Genomic DNA, 27,363 nt, shown 5'->3' with positions numbered 1-27,363 from the left:
CTCTCATTCATAATATATAAAGAAAAAGAGGACTAGTCACTTTCTCCTAGCATTTCCTGCATTCTAACACACCCAAGTTTCTTGTTTTCTCTCAAGTTATGTGCCCTCCAACCTGTGCTTTCAGTATTGTTTCCAAGTTGCTGGCAAGCAGAAATAGCACCAACATGAAGAAGCAAGTCTTATTGCCCCAGTGGCCAGTTCTATCTGAATCTTTTAGAGTACTTGACCAATTTTCCAATTTATAATGGGCACCACGGATAGAAGGGCCTCTGAACCGCCAGTGGAGGTTTGGGCTTTATGGTTTGAGCACCCCTGAAAGTGGAGGCCAACTTCTGTGTGTGTATATGTTGCAAGGAACAGAAGTCTACCTCGCTCTAGCGTGAGGGGCGGGGAAACGCAAATTTAGTGGCTCATGTAACAAGTCTAGAGTTCATTATGACTGGATTCAAGGGTGTCCCCGGGGCATCTTTCTGCTTTGTTGGGCTCCATTCTTTAGACTTTCCACTTGGTCGACAAAACGGCTGTGGAGAGCCCCAAGCTTTACTTTTTCCAGTTTAGTCTTCTTCAAATAAAGAAGCCCTCTCCTCCTACCCCCTTCCTTAGTTCTCGTTCTCTGATTGGCTGTCTTAAATCCAGTGCCCATTTCTGAAACAACAGGGCCAGGGAATTGAGCTTCTCTGATTGGACAAATTGGATCACCTCCCGCTCCAAGCGAGGGGAGGCGGAGCATTTTGATTGGCAGCCCCACTAGCTTCACAGAGATTGAAAAAGGAACAGTTCCTCCCAGGGAGACCGGAGTACTGAGACGGAAAGAAAGGGAAAGCAGGCGGCTGTAACCCATGCATACTAAACCACAGCACTTACCTGCACTTTCCTGCGCTGGTGGTTTATAGCTTGCTTAAGGGTTCTGTAATTCAAGAAATAGTAAGAACTTTTGGAGATGTCCTGGCTGGTTTGGCTCAGTGGGTGGAGCGTCAGCCTTCGGACTGAAGGGTCCCGGGTTCGATTCCAGTCAAGGGCACACGCCCTGGTTGCGGGCTGGATCTCCATTAGGGGGTGTGCAGGAGGCAGCCAATCAGTGATTCTCTCTCATCATTGATGTTTCTCTCTCTCCCTCTTCCTTCCTCTCTAAAATCAATTAAAAAAAAAAAAATAAAATATATATATATTATAAAAAAAAAAAAGAGAACTTTTGGAGAGGAAAATGCTTTCTCCCCACCCCAGGTATTTCCTCCTAGTGTAGCGGGTCATCCATGTTAAGGCTCCAGGCTCCTTTGGTGTCTTTCACCCTTTGCACTTAGGGAAGGGAGAGCATTAGGAGAAACTGGGCATGAGTTGCCTGGTGTTTTCCTCTTTCTGGTCTCTTAGGACCAAGATCCTGGGAGGGAGCGCGCATTCTCTCACTTCACATGGGGAGGGCACCAGTCCACTGCTGCCCGGACTGGCGCGAAAGTCTGTTTAATCAGGGTAACAAGGAAGACTCTTCAGTACCTACACTCAGCCACACTCTCCAACCTATCCCCTCACCAGAAGGTAATCCATCTCCTGCCCACCCAGATCCACAATGGATTCAGAGCCTGGGAGGGAGGAGGCATGCTACTGATTGAGCTCCGTCTCAAAGTCAAGAACACCCAAGCCCCACCGGCGTGGCTCGGTGGTTGAGCGTGGACCTATGAGCCAGGAGGTCATGGTGTGATCCCTGGTCAGGGCACATGCCGGGGCTGCTGGCTAGATCCCCAGTAGGAGCTCTGCAGGAGGCAGCCAAACGATGATTCTCATGTTTCTATCTCTCCCTCTCCCTTCCTCTCTGAAATCAATCAATAAATATTATAAACAATAGAAACATTTTAAAGAAGTCAACAAGAACCACCAACTTAGAACATGGGGGACCCACAGCTGTATCCTCTCACTCCCTTTCCTGGCTGGGTCCCCTGCGGGAGAAGCTGGTCCCCTTGGGTGGGGATCCACAGACATGGTAGGGTGCCCAGCAGTAGGCTCAGGGGGAAACAACAAGAATGAGAAAGGCAAGGAAGCCAGCAGGTGAGAGGCACCGGGATGATCTCACGTGGAGGGAGAAACAAAAGCGATGGCGGGTGATTTCATAGCGGCTGTGTCACCACCATGTGAGGGTGTGGCATCACCGGTATTTTTCCACAGCCTCACCCGGACCGGATCATAGTCACATCTATCCCCACCTCTCCCAGCCCACTTGTGTCCTTCTACACCCACTTCTTGGAAAACAAATTGTTCTACTTCCACACAGAGGTACAGGAGGTGGGGGCCCATAAACCTGCTTAAATAAAATTAATTTTTAGTATTATTTTGGGGGGGGATAAAAGTTAATATATAATCTTTGAAAATAACTAAAAAGATATACAAAAGTATAAAGGTGAAAATGAAAATCAACTCCAAGCTCTCACCCTGAGACAGACGTTAGTGTTTTGTTCTATTATTGTGCAGCCTTTTTTAAAAATACGTTTTAATACTTATTATTTGTTTCTTTAAAAAATTATTAAAATATTTCGAATAAAACAGCCGTGTATCATGTAAAAGATGAGAATAGCATATTCTGCAGTTTCTCTTAGCGTCATGTGTCCTGTTAAATTAAATATTTGTTATTGTTACCACTTCCTTTCCTCTCCCCAGGCCTTAGGGATGGTTGACACTAATGTCCCACATTTAAGAGGAAAGTACTGGTATTGTGACAGCCATTTTAGAGATGGGGAACTGAGGTTCCCAGACTTACCCACGACCACACCAGCTCCCGCCAGGGTCCCATGGATACATTTTCTAACAAAATAAGTCTGCGTTGTTAAGAAAAGGGAGTAAAAGAAGTGGCTTCCATAAGCCAGGGTTCTTGGCCTTCCTTCTCTATCAGAAATGCCCATCACATCACCCTTAGCCACACTGGCCTCCAAGATTCTGATTCTGGGAACATATAGTTGCAAGTGAACAAAGAGTCAAGGAAAAGTTCTTTATCAGCAGGAGAATGATTTTACTCAATGTGTTTCCTTACATGCGTTGGGACAATAAGGGGAAAGAATGAGAAGAAATAAAAGGCCAGTTACTCAGGCCACTTTTAATGAATCACCCCCCAGTGTCATTACCCATCTCCAGGCAGGAAAAGCTGGAGTGTTTCCTCGCCAAGAAAAACAGAGGGCAGGAAGAAACAAATTACGACCTTGTTTGTGTTTTGTGTCTTAACTATTTGATTTATAGGCCTTGATCCAGCGATTATGGATGAAAGAAAATATCCCAGTGCCCCAAACCTAACCTGAACTTAACCGAGGGTGGGTCTCACGTCCACTGTTCAAAGTTAGCCCAAAGTTAAAATGTTTTAAGAACAAAGTTTCAGGGTTGGGGGCTGCCTGTAGGCATGCTTCATCCAGGGGCAAGGTCAAATTCCTTTCCCACACTCCAGTTTCAAAAAATCCTGTTTAGAAACTGTTTAGTGACTTAACCCCTTTTCCTCATTCCAGAAGTTGGGCATTTGCCTATTCAGCAGATAGTTATTAAACATCTACCGTGTGTCTAGCACCATGTCAGATGCTGGGGATTCAATGGTGAGCATACAGGTCACTCTTCACAAATCAGAAAAATATTATGCAGCCATGAGTTCTATGAAGAGATAGAAAACAGAATGGTGTATCAGAGACAACTGGGCAGCAACCTCACTCTCACCAAGGGGGTGACATTTAATGTGAGTTGAGAATGATAAAGTCTGAATATACAGTTGGGGTGGGAGACCATTCCAGGCAGAGGGACTATCCTAAGGCAGGCTCATGCTTGGCATATAGAAATGAAGCCCTCTCAACTCAAAAGAAATTCTTGGCTATTAGGATTATTTTTCAGGAGTTGCTCTGGATAGGAGATTGATAATTCCTTTATTACTTTTAACTATAGAAATCAATATTCAACTTAATGTATAAGAAGAGAAATGCAAATCAGAACGACAGTGTGATAAAATTTTTGAAACGTTCAGATTGGTATAATTTTTTAAAAATATATTTTATTGATTTTTTACAGAGAGGAAGAGAGAGGGATAGAGAGTTAGAAACATCGATGAGAGAGAAACATCGATCAGCTGCCTCCTGCACACCCCCCACTGGGAATATGCCCGCAACCAAGGTACATGCCCTTGACCGGAATCGAACCTGGGACCCTTGAGTCCGCAGGCCGACGCTCTATCCACTGAGCCAAACCGGTTTTGGCCAGATTGGTATAATTTAAAAACTTTGATAATATACTCTATTTGAGGTTGTTTGAGCATGTTATTATTTATTTTTTTAAAAAAGCATATTTTTATTGACTTCAGAGAGGAAGGGAGAGGGAGATAGAAATATCAATGATAGAGAATCATTGATCGGCTGCCTCCTGCACACCCCACTCTGGGGATGGAGCCTGCAACCCGGGCATGTGCCCTTGACCGGGAATCGAACCGTGACCCCGTGGTTCCTAGATCGATGCTCACCCACTGAGCTACATTGGCCTGGCGAGCATGTTATTTTTACTGCAGAATAATATTTCATTGTAAGGACACACCACACTTTATTTATTCATTCATCAGTTGAAGGACATTTGAGTTGTTTCCACTTTTTGGCGATTGTGAATATGCTGCTATGAACATTTGTGAACAAGTGTTTGTGTGGATACGTTTTCATCTCTCTTGGAGGTATACCTAGCAGTGTGATTACCAAGTCATATGGTAACTCTGTGTTTAACTTTGTGAGGAACGGCCAGTATGTTTTTCACAGTGGATCCTCTATTTTACATTCACACTAGCAATGTATGAGTATACCAGTTTCTCTGAATATTCACCAATAGTTGTTATTGTCTGTCTTTTTAATTGTGGCCATCCTGGTGGGTGTGAAGGGGAATCTCATTATGGTTTTGAGTTACATCTCCCTGACAGCTAATGATGTTGAGAATCTTTTCATATACTTATTGGCCATTTGTATAGCTTCTGTGGTGAAATGTCTACTTAGAGCCCTCATGCATTTTTAAGTTTTGCATTGTCTTCTTATTGTTATAAGGGTTCTTCATACATTCTGAATACAAGTCCCTTATGGGATACAGGCATACCACCTTTTATTACGCTTCACTTTATTGTGCTTCATAGGTGTTGCGTTTTTATACAAATTGAAGGCAAGACCCTCCACCAGCAAAAAGATTACAACTCTCTTTATTTCAATACTCAACTTTATTTCAGTGGTCTGCATCCGAACCTGCAATATCTCCAAGGTATGCTTGTCTGTGATTTGAAAATATATTCTCCCATTCTGCGGATTGTCATTTCAGTCTTGTTCGCAGCACAAAACTTTTTAATTTTGGTGAAGTCCAGTTTTTCCATTTATTCTTTTGTCTCTCATGCTTTTGTTGTTGTAATTGTTTTATCCAGTTTTGAACTTAGAATAGGGGGAATAATACTCTTTATTTTTTCATTTGTTATGTTTAAATCTTTGGTCAAGCTTGAGTTTATCTTGGCATATGGATACATAGTCAGATTATTTTTTTCCAGAAAAAATTTCTGGAAAAGCTTTAATTATTATGATTTTGTTTAAACTATAAAAGGCCCCCTTCTCCTCGGTGATTTGAAATAACATTTTTACCACATCTTCTATTCCTGATTGTATATTTTAGCACTTTCTGTTTTGTTTCATTGCTCTCTGTTGATCACACACTCTTGGTAAGATTTTATGAGAGCAGGCTTCCTCACACATTGTGTGTGGGTGTGTAAAACTATACATTTTGTATGAAGGGTAATTGGCTAATATCTACCACAATTATAAAAGCGTATATTCTGCGATCCAGCTATTCCTACTTCTAGGAATATATCCTATAGATAAAATTGTACAACCCTGGCTGATGTGCCATAATTAACTGAGCTTTGTCCCATGCCCCAAAAGGTGACCAGTTTGATTCCATCCAAGGCACATGCCCGGGTTGCAGGCATAGTGTTTTCCTTGCCAGTTTCCTGTTCCAATTTTACTATTGATACAAAAGCAATAAAATGAACTTGCAAGGTAAATAACAACTCCCCTGAAGCAGCATCTTGATGAGGAAAATAAGACATTGGGGGGGGGGGGTGGGGGCGGGCGGGAGCTAGCTATCTGAATCTGTGCCAGTAACCTAATGTACATCCTTGATAGCCTATAATTAAGTCACTGCCCCTTCTCCACAATCTGGTCTATGTTTTCCTAATTACTCCCCATTTACAAAGGGGCCATAAACAAAGAATGGAACAGCTTAGCTACAGAGGGGAGGGGTCACTGACACCACCCAGACCAGGCATTTAGATGCAATCTAATGTCCCCATGCTAACTGACTCGGGCGGGGCTGTGGAAGCCCACCTCAAAAGCCTGGTAGTTAGGAAACAGATAGAAAACAGACACCGAAGGGGATAAAGGGAAAGCTTCCTCCATATTGGCTTACTCAGGATTTGAGAACTGACCCCCTGAGTCACTGTCCTAGGACATGTGAAACTTCTGAAAATAAATGGGTTTATCCTGGACCTCCAGGTACTCCTGTGTATTTTTCAGTCGCCCGGTAAATTCTGTAACAATCTCACACACTGATCCTGCTGTTATCTGAGATAAAAGTCAGAGCACGTACCTGGACAGCAGCAGGGAGAGGCTTTTCTAATATGTAATACAATAACAAAAGGAAAATGTTAATGTTAAAAATGTCTCATGGGTCAGTGCCATCTTCCGCTTAGAAAGTAAGTTTCTTTCAGAGGTGGGTCTCATTCATAGCATCTAGAAATGACAACTCCAAAATAGTCAGCATTTACTGAGGACACTGTGGCAGGCACTTTGCTGAGTTTTGCTTATGTTGACAGTGTATTTAGCTATCGTTATTCAGTAAATATTTTTCAAAGGGCTTGAAAAAGAACCATTGAAGACATTCAAGAAGAAAAATTACAAACCATTATTTCTAATGAATATGGATGCTTAGATCCTTAAGAAATAATACTGAATTGAATCCAGCAGTATATAAAAAAGGCCACATCATAACCAAGTGGGGTTTATCCCAAGAATGAAAAGATGGTTAAGTGTTTGCAAATCGTTTTAAGTAATTCACCATATTAACAGAATAAAAGAAAAATCATACTGTCACCCCAAATAGATGCAGAAAAAAATTTTCAAACAGGATTCAATATCCTCTTATGATTAAAAAATAGCTTAGGAAACTAGGACTTCTCTCTCCCTCTCCCTTCCTCTCTGAAACCAATATATATATATATCTATTAGAGAGAGAGAGAGAGAGAGAGAGAGAGAGAGAGAGAGAGAAAGGTAAGCCCGGCTGGTGTGGCTCAGTGGTTGAGCATCGACCTATGAACCAGGAGGTCACGGTTTGATTCCTGATTAGGGCACATGCCTGGGTTGCGGTCTCGATCCCTACTATGGGGTGTGCAGGAGGCAGCCGATCCATGATTCTCTCTCGTCATTGATGTTTCTATTTCTCTCTTCCTCTCCCTTCCTCTGAAATCAATAAAAATATTTTTTTAAAAGAAAGGTAAGGCCGAGAGGAGGAACCAAGATGGCGGCATAGTTAAACAACTAATCTGCTGCCTCACACAACAATTTCAAAAACACAACTAAAAGACAAAAACGTCTACCACCCAGAACCACGGGAAAGCTGGCTGAGTGGAAGACTGACAACTAAGAACAGAAAGGAGCACAATCGCTGAAAAGCTGAGGTACGGAGGCACGCGAATCGGGCCGGCGGCGGGCAGCTGGGTGCGCGGCTTTTCTTCAACCCGCAGGGAGACAAGCTCCCGATCACTCTGAAATCCAGTTTCTGGGGACACTCGGGGGACCCAGACACCTACGGGGAGAAGCTGGACTCTCGGCCATCGGGTCGGAAAGTGAGAGTGACTTTTTTGCAGAGGTGCGCCCAGCAATCATTGTTTACTGTGCTGGAGCGTGGGGCGCAGGGACTTGGAAACAGGAAAGGCAGAGATGGCTGACGGCAGCCATCGCCGTTGGCCACGCCCCAGCCTAGTGACGCCCTGAGGCCCCGCCCCACACATTCTACAAACCCGCCCAGGCTCCACACAGCGGCTTTTGCATATAAATGGCCTGTTCTGGAGCAGCTTAACCAACTGCAGCTCCAGTCAGACTGCTCCAAAACCGCCCAAGCAAAGGAGGAGAAAACTAGCCCTTGCTGTAACTCCTGCTGGGGGACACACAGTACACAAGGGTACACCAAGAGTGTCCACCTCAAGTAACTGGGAGGCTGACCCATTGAACCAATAAGACACTTAGTACACAAAACTACCCTACCAACTCAAGGAAGCAGAGAATATGAGAAGGCAAGGAAACAGATCACAAACCAAAGAAATGGAGGAAAACAAGCGACTGGACATAGAGTTCAAAACCACGGTTATAAGGTTTTTCAAGAATTTCATGGAAAAGGCCGATAAATTCAATGAGACCCTTGAGGATATGAAAAAGGACCAACTAGAAATTAAACATACACTGACTGAGATAAAAAATATTATACAGAGACCCAAAAGCAGACTAGAGGATTGCAAGAATCAACTCAAAGATTTGGAATACAAAGAGGCCAAGGACACTCCTCCAGAGAAGCATGAAGAGAAGAGAATTCAGAAAGTTGAAGATAGTGTAAGAAGCCTCTGGGACAACTTCAAGCGAACCAACATCAGAATTATGGGGGTACCAGAAGAATAGAGAGAGCAAGATAATGAAAACCTATTTGAAGAAATAATGAACGAAAACTTCCCCCACCTGATGAAAGAAATAGACTTACAAGTCCAGGAAGCGCACAGAACCCCAAACAAAAGGAATCCAAAGAGGACTACACCAAGACACATCATAATTAAGATGCCAAGAGCAAAAGACAAAGAGAGAATCTTACAAGCAGCAAGAGAAAAACAGTTAGTTACCTACAAGGGAGCTCCCATACGATTATCAGCTAATTTCTCAACAGAAACCATGCAGGCAAGACGGGAGTGGCAAGAAATATTCAAAGTGATGAATAGCAGGAACCTACAACCAAGACTACTCTACCCAGCAAAGTTATCATTCAGAATTGAAGGGCAGATAAAGAGCTTCACAGATAAGAAAAAGCTAAAGGAGTTCATCACCACCAAACCAGCATTATATGAAATGCTGAAAGGTATTCTTAAAAAGAGGAAAAAGAAGAAGAAAGATAAAAATTATGAACAACAAATACATATCTATCAACAAGTGAATCTAAAAGTCAAGTGAATTAAAAATCTGAAGAACAGAATAAACTGGTAAACTTATTAGAATCAGAGGCATAGAATGGGAATGGATTGATAATTCTCAGGGGGAAAGGGGTGTCTGTGTGGGGAGTATGGGAAGAGACTGGACAAAAATCATACACCTATGGATAAGGACAGCGGCGGGGGGAGGTAAGGGCAGGGGGGGGTGGGAACTGGGTGGTGGGGAGATATGTGGGGAAAAAGGAGAAACAATTGTAATCTGAACAATAAAGATTCATTAAAAAAAAAAAGAAAGGTAAGAGCAAAGCTGAAAGATTTATATTACTTGACTTCAAGCTTTACTACAAAGCTATAGTAATCAAGACAATGTGAAATTGTCATAACGATAGACAAACTGGAACAGAATAGAAATCACTGGAACAGAATAGAAAGTTGGAAAAAGAACCACACTTATGTGGCCAATCCATTTTAAAGAAAGACATAAAAACAATTCAATGGGGAATTGTGTTTTCATTAAATGGTGTTGCAATAGCTGGGTATCCACTTAGAAAAAAAGAGATTGAGAAAGCTGCCTATCATTACCAAGCCTTCGAGTGGTACAGACAGGATTCCAAGCTAGACTTTCTGGCTAACATGTTACAAGTTGTGAATGTGAATTTATAATCAATACATATAGAGTACAATATTTTTCTGACTCAAATTCAATTTGACACCATACTTTTCAAAAATGTCAATATCGCCCTGGTCAGTTTGGCTCAGTAGTTACAATGTTGGCCTGTAGACCGAAGGATCAGGGTTTGATTCCCCGTCAAGGGCATGTACCTCAGTTGAGGGTTTGATCCCTGGCCCCCATCAGGGTGCATGAGGGAGGCAACCAATCGATGTGTCTTTCTCACATTGATCTCTCTCTCTCTCTCCCCATCCCTTCCTCCCTCTCCTCCTCTCTCCCTTCCACTCTCTCTAAAAATCAATAGAAAAAATATCTTTACTCCTTGGATGAGGATTAAAAAAAGAAGTCAATGTCATGATAGAAAAAGAAAGCCTGATGAAAAATACTCGATTAAAGGAGAGTAAGGACACATAAATAAATGCATTGTGTAATTCTGGAGGGCAGTTAGGGGCAATCAGGCTAGCAGGGGAGTGGTTAGGGGGTGATCAGGGAGGGGAGTCCACTAGTGTTAATAAACGGGGTCCCTCCCTTTCTCTAGGAATCGTGCTTGGTATTTCTTTGGTCACCCCTAAATGCCCTCCCCTGCAGGCCTGGTCCCCCCCCAACTGCTCTCCTCTGCTGGCCTAGTCCCCCCCAACTGCCCTTCCCTGCAGGCCCGGTCACCCCCAATTTCCTTCCTCTGCCGGCCTGGTCACACCTAACTGCCCTCCCCTGCATGCTTGATCACCCCCAACTTTCCTCCCTTGCAGACCTAGTCCCTCCCAACTGCCCTCCCCTGCTGGCCATCTTGTGGTGGCCATCTTGTGTCCACATGGGGGCAGCCATCTTTGACCACATAGGGGCAGCCATCTTATGTGTTGGAGTGATGGCCAATTTGTATATTACCCTTTTATTAGGTAGGATACTTTTTTACAAAGTGCAGTGTTTCCCAAAGTCATCTACAGATGACTCACCTCAGAGTCACCCAAAATACTTGTTAAAAATGCTGATTTCTGGTTCTATATCTATACCCACTGGACTTTTGTTTTTTTAGTGTTTTAGTATTTCTCATGATTCTGCGGTTGACTGAGCAGTTCTGCTCATTTAGCTTTATTCATGTGTTTGCATTCAGCTGACAAATTGATTAAGGGCTGGGCTCAGCTGAGACAGCATTTAAATGGCTGGTCTTTAATTCCAGGCTTCTTCATGGCAGCAAGATCCTGGTGTAACGTTCTAAGATGGTGGAGATGGAAACTTCAAGGCCTCTTGAGGACCAGACTTTGTAACATGCTCGGCACCACACACACCACAATCTATTGGTCAAAGTAACAAGGCAAGCCAAGATTCAAGGTGAGGAAGAGATGTCAATTCTTGATGGGAGGGAATTTGCCCTTTTAACATAGCCTCCTCAGGTGACTCATACACACGAGTGGTGCTATTTAACAAATATGTGTTCAGAGCTGTTTCCCATTGCATTTGATACAGATCTCTATTTCTAACACTTACATACCGTATATGTGTTTTTTGTTTATTTCAGAGGGCTTGTTATGTCACCTTTCTATCCGTAGAGTTTATCACAGCATTTGCGACCCAGTAAATGTTCAGTAAATATTTCTGAAATGAATACAAATATTTGAATCTAGAGTTTGTGGAATGTCCTAAGAATCATTTGGGCTTGCTCTCATAGTTTTCATTCTAATTCGGGAATGAAAATATGGGAAGTTAAGATTTTAGATACAGAGGGTTTCCTGGAATAGTAATATGCTTAGGTACTATAAGGAGATGGAGTCAGAGAAGCTCAGAATGGTCGGAGAGTTTGTGGAAAGGGAGAATTTGAGGAGGAGCTTGAAAAGTGAGTAGGCATGGGAAGGAAATTGTCAGGAGCCAAGAGTTGGTCAAAGGATTAACTCTGACCTTCAGTAAGTTACTGAAAGTAGGCCCACTTCCTCTTGCCTGAGGACAAAGCATTCCTTCTGTAGCCGCCCTTCAACCACCACACCCTTTATCTACCCTTTACGACTTTAGCCGACTATCTAGGTCAGCCCGCCTTTTCTAACACCGCCTTTTCATTTCCGTGTTGATTACTGTGTGCCAATAGCTCCGCAGATATACTCTCTCACTTAATCGGCCACACTTTTCTATAAATTATCATGCCCATCCTACTGGTGAGGAAACTGAGACTTAGGCGGGATTCGGCAGGTCTTTGCAAAGCAAAGCTGTAAACCCGAGGCTGGAATGCAGGGCGCGGGGGCGCGAGCTTAGCGCGACTCAGGAGGGATCCACGGCGAAGGGAAGGGAAACGGGAAAACGGAGACTCTGTCAGGACTCTGCAGGCCTGCCCGCCGAGCGAAGGGCAAACTTCTCCTGAGCGACACCTGTCACACGTGTCCACTAGGCGCCATTCCAAAATCACAGCATCAACCGGCGAGATTGGAGGGGAGGGGCGATTCTGATTGGTTAGGTGGATCTCGAACCAGGACTACGTCCCGAGGAACAGGCGGGGAGTGGGCGGGACTTTAAGCAGAGTCCCTCGTTTCATTGGTAAAAAGAAAACGAACCAGGAAGTAGTCGGGAGCGTGATTGGCTGCTGCCCTCCGACGGCCTTATGGGTCTTGGTTACGGAAGCCGGGGAGGGCTGAGCGCAGGGTCTACCTGGAGGAAGTTAGCGGCGGAAAGCGGATAGTGGTGTAGAAAAGGTATCTCAGGCCTAATGGCGACCGTGGAAGCGAGCGGCAGCGATGGGAAAGGGCAAGGGGTGGAGACCCCCGTCACCTATTACCGTTTGGAGGAGGTAGCGAAGCGCAACACCTCGAAGGAGATATGGCTGGTGATCCACGGGCGAGTCTACGATGTCACCCGCTTCCTTAACGAGGTGGGGCCCGGGAGGTGGTAGGTCCCTTGGAGCCGCTGGGGTGAGGGGCGGTCGGGCCAGGAAAGGCTGCTAGGGGTGCGTGTCGGAGGGAAATGAAGCCTGGCTGAGGGCGATACAGCGTTTGAAAGGGGCCACCACCCTCTGAGGGGGAAACCGGGAGCGGGGTGGGGGGATTAAATATGCACACATTTCCAGTCAGCACTAAATTCTGGTGCCTGAAATAATGTCGTGTATTGCTTATCATGTATCGTGCACTTCCTGTGTGCTGGGTTAAAGCCAGCCATTATGATCCCCATTTTACAGAAAGAACTACTGAGTCTCAGAGAGACGGAGGACTCGCCAGGCCACACACTTAGCCTAGAGCCATATGGACCTCGTTTTGAAGGGCACCACACCTCTTCTCTTTTCACTCTGACTTCTGAAGTAATACCATTTTTGTTTTTCATTTTCTTGATAAGAAGCTGAGATTCACCCCTTCCTCCATTTGCTGCGTTCATTTTTTTATAACTTGAGTTCACCTTGAGGCCAGAGGGTCATGAGTTGACCTTTCTTTGGCCATGGACTTAGGTTCTGTCATCTTCTTAAATTTTCAAGGTGTTCTATTAGATATTACACAAGTCCTCTTTGAGATCATGGTACAACTGAGTGATTTTTTTTTTTCAACTTAAGGGAACAGGAGAGGTTTAATTGTTTAAACTAAGTTAATTGGGGTGTAATATGCATTCAATGAAGTGTGCCCACTTAAAAGGTAAGTTTTGACAATGTATTCACCTATGTAATCACAACCTCAATTGCAGCATTTTCACCACTCTAAAGAGTTTCCTTTTGCTCTTTTGCAGCAGTCATTCCCCGGGCCCCCAATCCCTGAGGCTTTGATACACATATATTTTGTTCTATATTGGTTTGTATCATTTTATTTTGAGCAATAGATGGGTTTCCAAGGAATTCTTGCATAATGTAACCTTATTGTAACTGAGCAAAAAGTTCCTTTCTATTAGTTCTTTCTCTAAAGAAAATAAACAAATAACTTTTTATTTTTCTAAATTTGGGGCCTACATCCTAATTCATAAATCTTATAAAAACCTTTAAAATGTAAAATTTTCCCCCAAAGGACATTGTTGTTAATAAATCTTCCTAGTGACCAATAAGTTAACATAGAGTTTAGTAACTTCTTGCATTTATATGGTGTATGGCATTTTATGCTTTCAAAAGTACTTTCCCAATGATTTCATCTTCAAAATAACTAGCTGAGAGTGCCTGGGGTAGTAGTGATTATTATTATTATTATTTTTTTTTAACAGGGGACAAGAAACAGGTTCAGAGAGATTTTGGTCTTACAGGTGACTGGTGGCAGAGTCTGGTTTGGATAGATCTTGTCTACATGGGTTTATTCAGATTCAGATTTTTCTTGTCTACATGATATTATTTCAAAATTCTAGCCTTAGCTATGTCCTTTGGTGTATGCCTCATAATAAGTTTCAGTTGTGGGGTGCAACATGTTAAAGCATAGTTCATAATGGGTAGGTAATAATGTTTTTCATTTGTGGTTTTATTTTCCCCAAGTTTCTCGGGAATAGTCAATGCTTGTAGGGAACTTTAATTCAGTCTTGAGTAGTGGTTGCTAACCTGATTTACTACATGCTGATGGAGCCAGAGACACCCCAGGTGTGCCAAGGTTTCGCTTAAAACTTGAGCTGCAGATCTTTACCTGCAGTTAGCCATTTTACTTTCCCGTTCTGTAGTCTCTACCCTTGTTTTCTTTTTCATTCCAAGCCTATGCATTCATTCACTTACTGTTCACATACTTATCAAGTGTGTGCTATGTGCCAGGTATTGTTCTAAGTGCTGAAAGTACAGCAGTGGATAATTAAACACATGCCTTCATGGAGATTACAATCTATGGAAAGTGGACAATACTCAGAGTAAATAACTAAAATACATGCTATGTTAGGTAGTGGTAAGTGCTAAGAAGAAAAACGAAGCAGAGAAGAGTATGGGTGTATATAGTGGTGAGGGTATGAGGATGATGGGCTGAGATGTTAGATAAGCTGGATAGAAATGGCTTTAGTCAGAAGATGACTCAAGTCAAGGCCAGCAGAAGTCCCGGGAGCTAGCCATGTGGAAATCTGCAGGAAGAGCATTCCTGGCAGAGGGAGCAAGGTCAAAGGCCTTGAGGTAAGAATATGTATTCTGTGTTTGAGGGGCAGTGTGGCAGGTTATAGTGGTTGGATAGCAATAGATGTCATCAGGATCAGGGGATAGCAGATCAAGTTCTAAAACATACTTTGCAGGTTTTAGAAAGGATTTTGACTTTTGTTTTGAGAAGGGAAACCATAGTGGAACAGAGGAGTGACATGATGTGACTTAATGGTTTAATAGTGTCACTCTTACTGCACTGTTGAAAAGAGACTAAAGGAGGGCAAAGGTGAAATTGAGGATCCCAGCTTATTAAGGCTGGACAAGAGATGGTGGCTTGGTCCAGGATGGTGAGAAGTGTCAGATTTTGGATGTGTTATGATGGTAGAGCGAGTAGAATTTAATGATACATTGGACTTAAGGAGTGAGAGAAAAGAGTCAAGGATGACACCAAAGAATTTGACCTAAAGGTCTGTGAGAATAGGGTTTCTATTAGATGAGATGGGGAAGACTTATGGTATTAGGTCTGTTTTCTTTTGTTTTCAAATATATTTTTATTGATTTCAGAGAGGAAGGGGGAGGGAGAGGGAGAGATAGATGGAAACATCAATGATGAGAGAGAATCATTGATTGACTGCCTCCTGCACGCCCCCTACTGGGGCTCGAGCCCACAACCTGGGCAAGTGCCCTTGCTGGATTCGAACCTGGGACCCTTCAGTCCGTAGGTCTACGTTTTATGCACTGAGCCAAACCAGCTAGGGTGGTATTAGGTCTGTTTTATAGCCAACTATTTTCACATCCTATCTAATAATAGACAAATATGCAAATTGACCGCACCTCCGCTATGCCCATGATTGGGTCTGCGAGAGGCTGGGGGCGGGACTCCGGGTGGCCTATCCTGCCGTTGAGAAGACCAAGATGGCGGTGCCCAATCCTCTTAGTTCCGGGGGTCCCCGGGGCCATCGCCACCCTGGGGGGGCGTGGCCGGGCTGAGCCAGGCGCTCCCGGGGGTCCTGGGTGGTGATCGCCACCCTGGGGGGCGTGGCCGGGCCAAGCCAGCCGCTCCCGGGGGTCCCGGGGCGGGGGGGGCGTGGCCGGGCCCAGCCAGCCGCTCCCGGGGGTCCCTGGGGGCGATTGCCACCCTGGGGGGGGGGGGCGTAGCGGGGCCCAGCCAGCCGCGCCCGGGGGGGGGGGGTCCCTGGGGCGATCGCCACCCTGGGTGGGGCATGGCAGGACTCGCCCAGCCGCTCCCGGGGGTCCCTGGGGAGATCGCCACCCTGGGGGGGGCGTGGCAGGACTCGCCCAGCCGCTCCCAGGGTCCCTGGGAACATTGCAGGCATGTGGTTGCTGAGACCCAGACCAGGCCTCTGGCCACAGATTCATAGCTTTGCCGAGACCTAGGGCAGGGATCTGCCTCATCTGCAGAGAGACAGAGGTTCTGCAGTGCCCAAGATGTGGGTGGGCCCAGCCAGGGATCAAGGGGCATGGAAGGACTCCTGGCAGAGGGGCAAGGACCCTCACCCCTGAGGCGGGGGTTGAGGGGTGGTGCCACCTCAGTGGAGGGGTGCTGTACTGCAGGGTACTGGACTGACTGATGTGATTCAGAGAAGCTCCCAGTGCTAATGGGCCTCGCTCAGGTGGCCTTCACACTTCAGAGGCAGTGACTACTGCTCCTGCCTTGACTCAAAAGCAAGCTCGCTACACCCTGCCCCATAGCAGAGCATGCCTAGGCAGTGAGTGGGAAGCCTTCCACCTGCTTCGGAGAAGGCGGGGCAGTAAAGAATGGGGGGAGAGGAAAGAATGTGGAGCATCCGCAATGAAGAGGTGCTTGAGAAAGAGGCTGGGAAGCCTGACTGGAAGGTTTGTTCTGTTTGCTGGGCCGCTGCCCCTTAGGAAGCGCAAAGAGCATGGCTCTGAGGGCTTCCTGAGTCAAGTTCCACAGCCAACTGGAATTGGCCTCAGTTTCCTGGTCTGTAAAATGGATGAAGCGTGTCCCAGTGCCTTCACTGAGCTTTGATGGCCAATTGAGATACTATATAAAGAAAATGAGGGAAGAAGTGAGAAAGAAAAGGAAGGACAAGAAACACAAAAGAAAGACTGAAAGGAACCTGTAAACCCATTGTCACTTAAATAGGGAATATAGTCAATAGTGTTGTAATGATGGTATGATGCCAGGTGGGTACCAGAAATATCGGGGAACACTTTGTAAAGTATATGATTGTCTAACCACTATTCTGTAACTAATATAAAACCTGAAACCAATACAAAATAATGTTGAATGTAAAGAAATGAAAGTTGGAGTGAAATTTTTATAAATTTCAAAGTTTAAATAAAAGCTGTAAAGGAAGGAAGGGGAGAATAAAAAGTGTTTTTCATTTTGCCACTTCATTAAAAAGACAGTTGTCTTTATATGGTGCTTTTATACTTGTCTAAGTCATTATCTCATTTTAATTTCCGGGCAACTTAAAGACAAGATAAGTATTCCCTCCACTATTCAAAGAAAGGAAATCTTGGTGTCTGGTCCTAATGATTCAATCGTCAAGCCCTTATTGTAAAGCAGGTTTAGTAAAATTTGCTGTGCAGGGTCATATCTATACTAATAAAAGCCTTGGGGGTGATCAGGCCAGCAGGGGAGGGTATTTGGGGGCAATCAGGCCCGCAGAGGAGCAGTTAGGGGGCAATCAGGCCTGCAAGGAAGCAGTTAGGGGGCAATCAGGCAGGTAGGTGAGCGGTTAGGAGCCAGCGGTCCCGGATTGTGAGAGGGATGTCCAACTGCAGGATTAGGCCGATTCCACAGGAATCGGGCCTAAACCTGCAGTTGGACATCCCCCGAGGGGTCCCATATTAGAGAGGGTGCAAGCTGGGCTGAGGGACACCCTCCCCGTGCACCGGGCCTCTAGTTTTAAATATAATTTGGAAGGATTGGGAATGGGTTGTAGGGAAATTAGAGCCAGGTACCTTTCTTCTGGAACTTAGGTTGATTTTTTAATTTTTGAATTAAGTCATACAAATATACAGTGAAAAGCCTTCCCATCTGCCTAAAGTTAACTACTATTGTTTGTTTTTCTTCAGGTTTTTGTTTTGCATATGTAAGCGAAAGTGAAATAGTCCCTCCCACTCTTTTTTTATTTTTTAAAACAGAAGGTAGTGTACTGTACACATTGGTCTGTGCCTTGCTTGTTTGCTTACCTGTACCTATCAGGAATCTTTCCACATCGATACCTGGAACACTTCTTATTTTTCACAGAATTTGTTGTCTGGGTTGTCATTTATTTAAGCAGTCTCCTAGTGAGAAACATTTAGATTGTTAGTAATATTTTGCTATCTAAGTCCCCCCCCCCCCCAAGTGAATTCTAATAGATTCTCCCTTCCCCCAACTGATGGACAGAGTATGACGTAAATGTCTCATCTTTCAAATTCTATTGCGAGCCAATGCACATACAATTAAATGGTACAGATTTTTAGATGTAAAGTTCACTGAATTTTGACAAAAATCTCACCTGTGTAATAATCATTACAATTAATATATATGTAGAACATTTGTAGAACCTTTGCCCTCATACAACCATTGATTTGATTCAGAATACTAGAAAACTGTGCACTCTTTTGCGTCTAGTGTCTTTTGCTTAATAGATCTGTGAGATTCATCTGTTTTAGTCTATGTATCAGCAATTTGTCCCTATTTATTTTTATTTTGTATGATATTCTAAAACTTGTTTATCTTAATTTGTTGATTAACATTTGAGTTGTTTTCATTTTTTGGCTATTATGAATAAAGCTGCTATGAACTTTCATATACAAATCTTTATGTGGATATAAGTTTTCATTCCTCTTGGGTAAAAATGTCTAGGAGTGAGATTGCAGGGTCATATGTTTTGTTTTGCTTTAACTTTTTAAGCTATTGCGAGAACTTTCCCCAAAGTGGCTACATCATTTTACATTCCCACCAGCAGTGCATGAGTTTTCTAGTTTCTCCACATCATCGACACAGGCTATTTGTCATTTTACTTTTAACCATTGTAGTGATTTTCATGGGTGTGTGCTGGCATGTAATTATGGTTTTAACTTGCATTTCACTGATGACTAATGTTAAGTATCTTTAAGGGCTGATTGGCCATTTGTATGTCTTTTTATAAGATGTCTGTTCAGTCTTGCCCATATTTTAATTAGGTTGTTTGTTTTCTCATTATTGACTTGAAAGTGTTCTTTATATATCTAGATGCAAGTTCTTTGAGTATATGTATTATGAATATATTCTTCCAGTCTGTATTTAGCCTTTTCATTTTCTTAACAGTATCTTTTGAAGAGAATTTTGGTGAATTGTAAATATGAAATAAAATGCTAAAGGCTGGGTGCTGGCTTTGGGGTTTATGTCTGGTTCCGTTTCCTACTTAAGCATTTAATAGTTGGGTAACTTTGTGCAAATAAGCTCTGTGAAGGCCTCTCCCATCTGTAAACTGGAGATAATAGTACCTACTCCACAGGGTTGTTGTTGGGACAGTTAATTTAGATAATGCATAGAAAGACTTATGGTACCTGGTATAAAGAGCTCAGTAATGTTAGTGGTTATTTTTTTTTTTAAATATATTTTATTGATTTTTTTACAGAGAGGAAGGGAGAGGGATAGAGAGCTAGAAACATTGATGAGAGAGAAACATCAACCAGCTGCCTCCTGCATACCCCTTACCAGGTATGTGCCCGCAACCAATGTACATGCCCTTGACCGGAATCGAACCTGGAACCTTTCAGTCAGCAGGCCGACGCTCTATCCACTGAGCCAAACCGGTTTCGGCATTAGTGGTTATTTTTATTATTAATAAAATACATTTTCCTGTAGCATCTTTTGAGTGCTTACTAAATATAGCAGATGCTGTGAGGATTTAAAGGTGAATTAGCTGCCTTGAACTTAAAGGGAGGATGAGATCTGTGTATAAGTAATTGTGGTGCAGGGTGGAGTGTGAGCTTGCCTTCAGTAAGACTGAGAATGCAGGCTCTTTTTGATGCACCCCTAGAATAACTCCTGAAAGCTTCAGAGTTTAACTAATAAGAATTCTTACTGGATTTCTCCAAGGCTGGTCAAAAGAATGCAATTTACATATCTTGTGGAATTAACAAATCTATAGAAAGAGTATATCTTTCCTTGAGCAATCCCAAGTGGTGACAGCCCTAGGGAAGACTAGGAGTAACGTGAGGTGAAATTTAACCTCCAGCACTGTCCAGGTGAGAGGCCCAGATCAACAAATTGATTTTTACTTACTTATTTTGTATGTGGGCATCGGTGAGCATGTACCAGAGAGGGCAGATGGGAGGGAAAGAGGGCAGAGGACTCCCTAGATCTCACTGTGTTTCAGGTGCCATGCTATGTTCTAGAATACAGCAGTACTCCCTGTTCTAATGGAGCTTACTGTCTAGTGGGGGAAGAAGGACATTAAATAAGTAATTCAGACTTTGGGTAGTGGTGACATCGTGTAGGTGGCACTCCTGTTTTAAAATATATATGTATACTAGAGGCCCAGTGCATGAAATTTGTGCACTGGGGGGGGGGTGTCCCTCAGCCCAGCCTGCACCCTCTCCAATCTGGGACCCCTCGAGGGATGTCTGACTGCCCGTTTAGATGGGCAGTCGGACATCGCTCTCACAATCCAAGACTGCTGGCTCCCAACTGCTCGCCTGCCTGCCTTCCTGATTGCCCCTAACTGCTTCCACCTGCCAGCCTGATCACCCCCTAACCACTCCCCTGCCAACCTGATTGATGCCTAACTGCTTCCCTGCCAGCCTGTTTGCCCCTAACTGCCCTCCCCTTCAGGCCTGGTCACCCCTAACTGTCCTCCCCTGCAGGCCTGGTCACCCATAACTGCCGTCCCCTGCAGGCTTGGTCCCCCTCAACTGCCCTCCCCTTCAGGCCTGGTCCCTCACAACAGCTCTCCCCTGCAGGCCTGGGTCCCTCCCAACTGCCCTCCCCTGGTGGCCATCTTGTGGTGGCCATCTTGTGTCCACATGGGGGCAGGATCTTTGACCACATGGGGGCAGCCATCTTGTGTGTTGGAGTGATGGTCAATCTGCATATTACTCTTATTAGATAGGATAGAGGCCTGGTGCATGGGTGGGGGCCAGCTGGTTTGCCCTGAAAAGTGTCCTGGATCAGGGTGGGGGTTCCTTTGGGGCATGGGGCAGCCTGAGCGAGGGGCCTGTGGTGGTTTGCAGGCCGGCCATGCCCCCTGGAGACCCAAGTGGAGGCCCTGGTATCGGGTTTATTTACCTTCTACAATTAAAACTTTGTAGCCTGGAGCGGAGCCAAGCCTTCTGCTCACTCTGTGGATGCAGCCATTTCTGTTGGGACTTATGTATCTAATATGATTGAAATTTTGTAGCCTTAAGTGGAGGCCTGGGCCGTCCAGGGTGTGCGCTTCTTCCATTGCCGGGGGCAACCCTTGCCTCCTGCTCTTTCCAGCTCAGTGGCTGCCACCATTTCTGTTTGGATTTGTTTACCTTCCATAATTGAAACTTTGTAGCCTTGAGTGGAGGCCTAGGCCGGCAAGGGCAGGCGGAAAGCTTGTCTTCCTCTGTTGCCGGGGAAACCCAAGCCTCCCTCCTGCTCTCTGTGGTGGTAGCCATCTTGGTTGGGTTTATTTGCATATTTGCTCTTGATTGGCTGGTGGGCATGGCTTACAGGTGTAGCAAAAGTACAGTCAATTTGCATATTACTCTTTTATTAGGTAGGATATATTTTGATTTTAGAGAGGGAGAGAGAGATAGAAACATCACTGATGAGAGAGATTATTGATTGGCTGCCTCCTGCATGCTCCACACCAGGATCTAGCCTGCAACCAGGGCATGTACCCTGACTGGGAATCGAACCGTGACCTCCTGGTTCACAGGTCAACACTCAACCACTGAGCCATGCAGGCTGGGCTACTAGGCTCTTTCTAATCCAAAGGCAAATACCTATGAACCTACCATTTCTTCCTATTTCCTACCCACGTTTATCATCTTTCTCTGCCCAGTCCTCTTCAGAATTTCCTGACTGGGATTCAAACTGGTGACCTCTTGGTTCATGGGTGGATGCTCAATCACTGAGCCACACCAGCCAGGTGCCCTTTCTCCCCTTTTATAATGATACATAAACTCTCTTATCCAGAATAACTGGATCTTTAGTTATTGAGTGGCTATAGACTCAATAACTAAATGGTGCAGAACCATTGATTTATACCCCCCCCCCCCCCCCCGCCCAGTGGATTTGATATATTCCGAACTCCAGATCAGATCAAGAACCTCTCATTGTTTAGTGGCATTAAGTACAGTCATTGTTTAACCATCTTTGGTCATCCAGAAGGTACTTGAGAACCCAGCAGGGTCTCAGGGTCACCAGTTTCCCCTGCTCAGTATTAAGAGATATAGAAGGTTTACAAAATCTGTCCTCGCCCTGAGTAGTCACTCTGGAAAAGAGTCTGTTTGGGTCAAGTTTTAACACATTTGTTCTTTATGTCTCAAAATGAACAATATAGGAAGATTTATTGAAACTATTTCATCCATAGTTTCTAAGTTTTCATTAATGAAAGTTATTACTGTTGTAGAGGAAGTTATAAAGCTACCAGCTAAAAAATTTTACGGGGGGTTTGCATCTCAAGAAAACAAGTGTTGACTGCGGTTAGAACTCAGGCTGATTGCACATAGTAATTAACTATATTTGAAAATGTTTCTTCCAAAGATTGAGTTTTTGATATTATCATTACTTGAATTTTCCTCTTTTTCTGCCTTTCATTTTTATAGTCACCAGAAAGAAAATTTGTTTATTTATATATTTATGTATTTATTTATTTTTAAATTTATTTTTTAAAATACATTTTTATTGATTTCAAAGAGGAAGGGAGAGGGAGAAAGAGAGAGGTAGAAACATCAATGATGAGAGAGATTATTGATTGGCTGCCTCTTGCATGCCCCACACTGGGGATTGTGCCCTTAACTCCGGGCATGTGCCCTTGACTGGAATTGAACCTGGGACCCTTCAGTCTGCAGGCTGATGCTCTATCCACTGACCCAAACTGGCTAGGGCAGAAAGAAATTTTAAAGCATTTAAAAAAATAGCCCTTTTCTTATATGCCACCCAGCACATAATCCTCATTTGCTATAATTTCAAACATAAAGGAGAGCCCAGCTCATCCAAGAAGGATCCTTGCTGCATGCTGACCAGCTCATGCATTCTCTTTATCCTGAGAGGCTCCAGCTCAAACAAAAGGTACGAGCTGAAGGGCTACTCAAAGTTCCCAGCAGAGCTAATCCCTGCTTGGTCTTAAAAAAAATAGAGATCTGTAATTCCTATTTGAACATGCTTTCAGAGTGGAGATCTTTGACCATGAGCTCCTCTTTGACATAATCTAGGGCCCACTGGTGACCCATTAGCTCCAAAACTTCCCACTTTGTCTTGAAAATTTTGTTGGTGTCTGCTGCCATGCATGACCATGGCTGCTCCGATCATTGTTCCTGCATCATTTCTGATTGGTCATTGGCATTATCTTGACCCAGAACCAGAGAGAGTAAATGCTCTGAAGCCCAAATACATAGCAGAAGTACCAGGATGCAGTTAATGTGAGTAGTTTGATTCCTCGCTGTAGCATAGACATAAAATAGGGTCAGTGGAAATATGACTTTGGTTGTAACAAAGCTTGAGAATGTCTGGTTGATCCATTTACCAATATAAGAATCATGGGGAGGACATTTGTTAATTCCCTTTCATTATGTCAGTGAGCATAGTGGAATCACTCATAGGAGAAGGCGGTTCTATTTTCCCCATTATTTTATTTTGTAAAAAATCTGTCCTCTGGGTTGTTGAAGTAATATTTTCATGTGAAGAAGGACTGCTTGGGAATATAATTTCCATTTTACCTAACTGTGCTTTGAATTAGGACTTAACTGTCAGATCCCTGCTTCTGAGGGAGCTTCTCATTACTCTGCAGCAGGGTGGACACACAGTGGTGGATCATTCGCAAAAGGTGATGATAAAAATGGGCAGGACCACCCTGAGCCTGAAGATGGAATAGACCAGGAGCTCCCACCCATTGTCTTCACTGAGAGCCAGCTAGGCCGGGGCCCCAGGGCTTCCCCCCACCCCTCCTTCTCAGGGCCTTCTCCTACCCCTCATCCTGGCCATTATCTTGGCCTGGGTCTCTGGTCTCTCGCACTGCCTCCACCTGGAATGCCATTTGATTTAAAACAAGAGTATCTGAAGTTTATAGAATTCTAAAACAGAAACAAGCATTCCTTGAAATCTTCTCTGCATGTTCCAAACCATCTGTATTAAGACCACGTTTGGGAGCTATTAAATGTCGGGCTTTTTGGACCACTCTGACCCCCCTCCCTGGCAGTAAAAAAAAGTAGGCTATAGAACAGTATATACTGTATGAATTCACTTTTGTAAAAACACAAAAACCTTTATCACTGCCTAGTACATAAAATAGTAAGTACCACCTGGCTGGCGTGGCTCAGTGGTTGAGCATCTATCTATGAACTTGGGCAGTGGTCGGCAAACCGCGGCTCGCGAGCCACATGCGGCTCTTTGGCCCCTTGAGTGTGGCTCTTCCACAAAATACCACGGCCTGGGCAAGTCTGTTTTGAAGAAGTGGCGTTAGAAGAAGTTTAAGTTTAAAAAATTTGGCTCTCAAAAGAAATTTCAATCGTTGTACTGTTGATATTTGGCTCTGTTGAATAATGAGTTTGCCGACCACTGAACTAGGGGGTTGCAGTTTGAGTCCCAGTCAGGGCACATGCCCGGGTTGGGGGCTCAATCCCCAGTAGAGGTCGTTCAGGAGGCAGCCAGTCAATGATTCTCTCTCATCATTGATGTTTCTATCTCTCCCTCTCCCTTCCTCTCTCTGAAATCAATAAAAATACATCTTACAAAAAAATAGTAAGTACTAATAATATTTATGGACTAATGTTTGAAAAGATTGAATGGATATATGGGAAAAACGAGTATTACACACTAAAAATGTTAATTGTACTTATTTCTGTTGTATTTGTTTATAAGTGGTGAGTGAGAGATTGTTGAAAATGAAATATTTTATCATAGAAAGAGCTGTGTAGGAAGTCATAAATTTAATCATTCCTTGAAATATTTCAAGCCACTAATAAGTTTTGTTATCCTTTTACTCTGAAAAGCAACATAGTAAGTTGGGATATGTCATGAAGAAAAAATATCTTTCATAGTTTAGGTACATAGAGCAAACTGGGACACAATTCCAAAACAAATGGCTTAATACAGCTGAGAGGTTTCAGATATAGTAGCAGATGGTGGTGGCTATCTAACTCGGGTCCCCCTTTACTCTTTTTTTATTTTATTTGTTTCTTATTTTTTTTTTTTTTTTTTTTTCATTTTTAAATTTCTTTATTGATTAAGGTGTCACATATTTGTCCTCATCCCCCCATTCCCATCCCACACCCCTCCGCACGGATGCCCCCACCCCCTGTTGTCCTTAACCATTGGTTAGGCTCGTATGCATGCACACAAGTCCTTTGCTTGATCTCTCCCCCCTACCCACACCCTCCCCTACCCGCCCTCTGAGGCCCGACAGTCCGATCGATGCCTCCTTGTTTCTGGGTCTGTTCTTGTTCATCAGTCTATGTTGTTCATCATTTCCCCTAGATGAGTGAGATCATGTGTTACTAGAAATATACTTACAAGAACCGAATGTGAGACGAGCAGTAATAGTTATGCTGACAGGCAAATGAATCAGTCTGTAGTGAGTTTCTTTCTGGACCAACAGTTCTTTTGAGACCCAATTTCAATGTCCACCAGTTCCTTATGTGTACATGTTGGCACTGACTTTTCAGCTCTGGATGGTGGACAAATGGTGGTAATGCAGGTCCGACTCCCTCTGGTTTGGTCTCGCCCGGACCCAGGGGCACGGCCTCACCCGGACCCAGGGGTGCGTGGCCTCACCTGGACCCGGGGGCGCGCAGCCTCACCCGGTCCCAGGGGCGCGCGGCCTCACCCGGACCCAGGGGCTCGCGGCCTCACCCGGACCCAGGGGTGTGCGGCCTCACCCGGGCCCAGGTCCCAGCCTCACCCGGATCCAGGGGTGCGTGGCCTCACACGGACCCAGGGGCGTCCCCCGTACTCTTTAAAACAGCAATCTTAAATACTGGGATGGGAGACGAACCCACTGGCTGGAGACCTTTTAGGAGACAAAGTAGAAGTAATTCTTATCATTAGGGAGTTCATAGGCAAGTGACTACGACTGGGAGGTTACACTTATATTTATGTTTCAGCTGAATTCATTTTTAAGACAGGGATGATCATATTAGTCGTGCTTAAAAGATTATAAAAAGAAACTACTTAACAGCATTACTTGAGAGTTCAAAAGTACAATTTTAGATATGTCAAATAATTTGCTAGTTGTAAGTAAATATTTATTGAGTCTTTACTTTAGGTCAGAGACTGTGCCAAATCTAACTTTTAAAAAATTATTTATTTTCTGATCCTGTCTGGTGTAGCTCAGTTGGTTGAGTGTTGTCCTGTGCTCTAAAAGGTCGCCGTTTAATTCTCCGTCAGGGCACATGCCCAGGTTGCAGGCTGGGATCCCTGGCAGGGAACGAGCAGGAGGCAGTGATTGATATTTCTCTCTCCCTCTCCCTTTCTCTCTAATAAATCAATAAAAACATTTAAAAATTTATTTTCTGAGTAAGTAATACTTCACTAGGTGAAGCAATTTCAAAAGGGTTTGTAGTTTAAAGTCTTTCTCCCACCCTGTCTCCCAGCTACTGTGTTCTTGTTTCCAGGGAATTTTTGTGCATATGCACACATATATGTATCTTTTAAAATCACAGATGATAACATTATACAAATTGTACTCTCTTCTTGAGTACAAAGTATTTCATATCCGTATCTCATTTAATACAGTAGTATTAAATGATAGGTACTCATTATTTCCATTTTACAAATAAGGAAACTAAGCTATCCAAATTTCTTCATTGGTCCAGGGTAATGCTATAGCTTATAAGTTATAGATAGAATCTACTTTCTAGGTATAGAGGCACTTATTTTGGTACTACTTATTTATTTATTTATTTATTTAACTTTTTGTTTTGAAACCATTTCAAACTTACAGAAAAGTTGCAAGAATAGAATAAACCATTTCATATATTTTTTACCCAGAGTCTCCATTCAGGTTTCTGTAGCTATTTCAGTAATGTTGGCAAAAGAAATCTACCCAGGAGCACACACATTCCCAGTTATTTTGTCTCTAGCTCCTTCAGTCTGGAGCTAGAACCTTCCTAACGGTTCTTCAGTCTTTCCTCAGCTTTCATGACCTTGATATTTTTGGGGATCAAAGGTCAATTGTTTTGTAGACTATCAATTGGCAATTATCCTAGGTTTCCTCACAATTACACCCATATTGTGCATTTTTGGCCAAAATATCATGGAAGTAATGCTGTGTTCTTCCCATTGCATCCTATCAGGTGGCATACAGTGTTGATTGGTTCCATTAAAGGGAGAGA

The 27,363-nt window shown here is 43.8% G+C and overlaps 1 protein-coding gene and 1 pseudogene across 1 annotated transcript in view; one reads left to right on the top strand and one right to left on the bottom strand.

The window, feature by feature from the left end:
• Positions 1-12,446: 12,446 nt before the first annotated feature.
• The window catches only part of LOC103284626 (cytochrome b5 type B), a 33,784-nt gene continuing 18,867 nt past the window's right edge, over positions 12,447-27,363 (top strand). The window contains exon 1 of the mRNA XM_008139959.3: positions 12,447-12,732. Coding sequence (XP_008138181.1) covers positions 12,571-12,732 — 162 coding nt within the window. The 5' untranslated portion in view covers positions 12,447-12,570. The remainder of the gene's footprint in view (positions 12,733-27,363) is intronic.
• On the bottom strand, positions 23,074-27,259 carry LOC114230861 (ER membrane protein complex subunit 3-like; annotated as a pseudogene).

This window comes from Eptesicus fuscus, chromosome 21 (genome assembly GCF_027574615.1).
Source record: "Eptesicus fuscus isolate TK198812 chromosome 21, DD_ASM_mEF_20220401, whole genome shotgun sequence".
In the NCBI taxonomy this organism is placed as follows: Eukaryota; Metazoa; Chordata; class Mammalia; order Chiroptera; family Vespertilionidae; genus Eptesicus; species Eptesicus fuscus.
The sequence above is the reverse complement of the archived record's forward strand: the minus strand, read 5'-3'. Positions and strand labels throughout refer to the sequence as shown.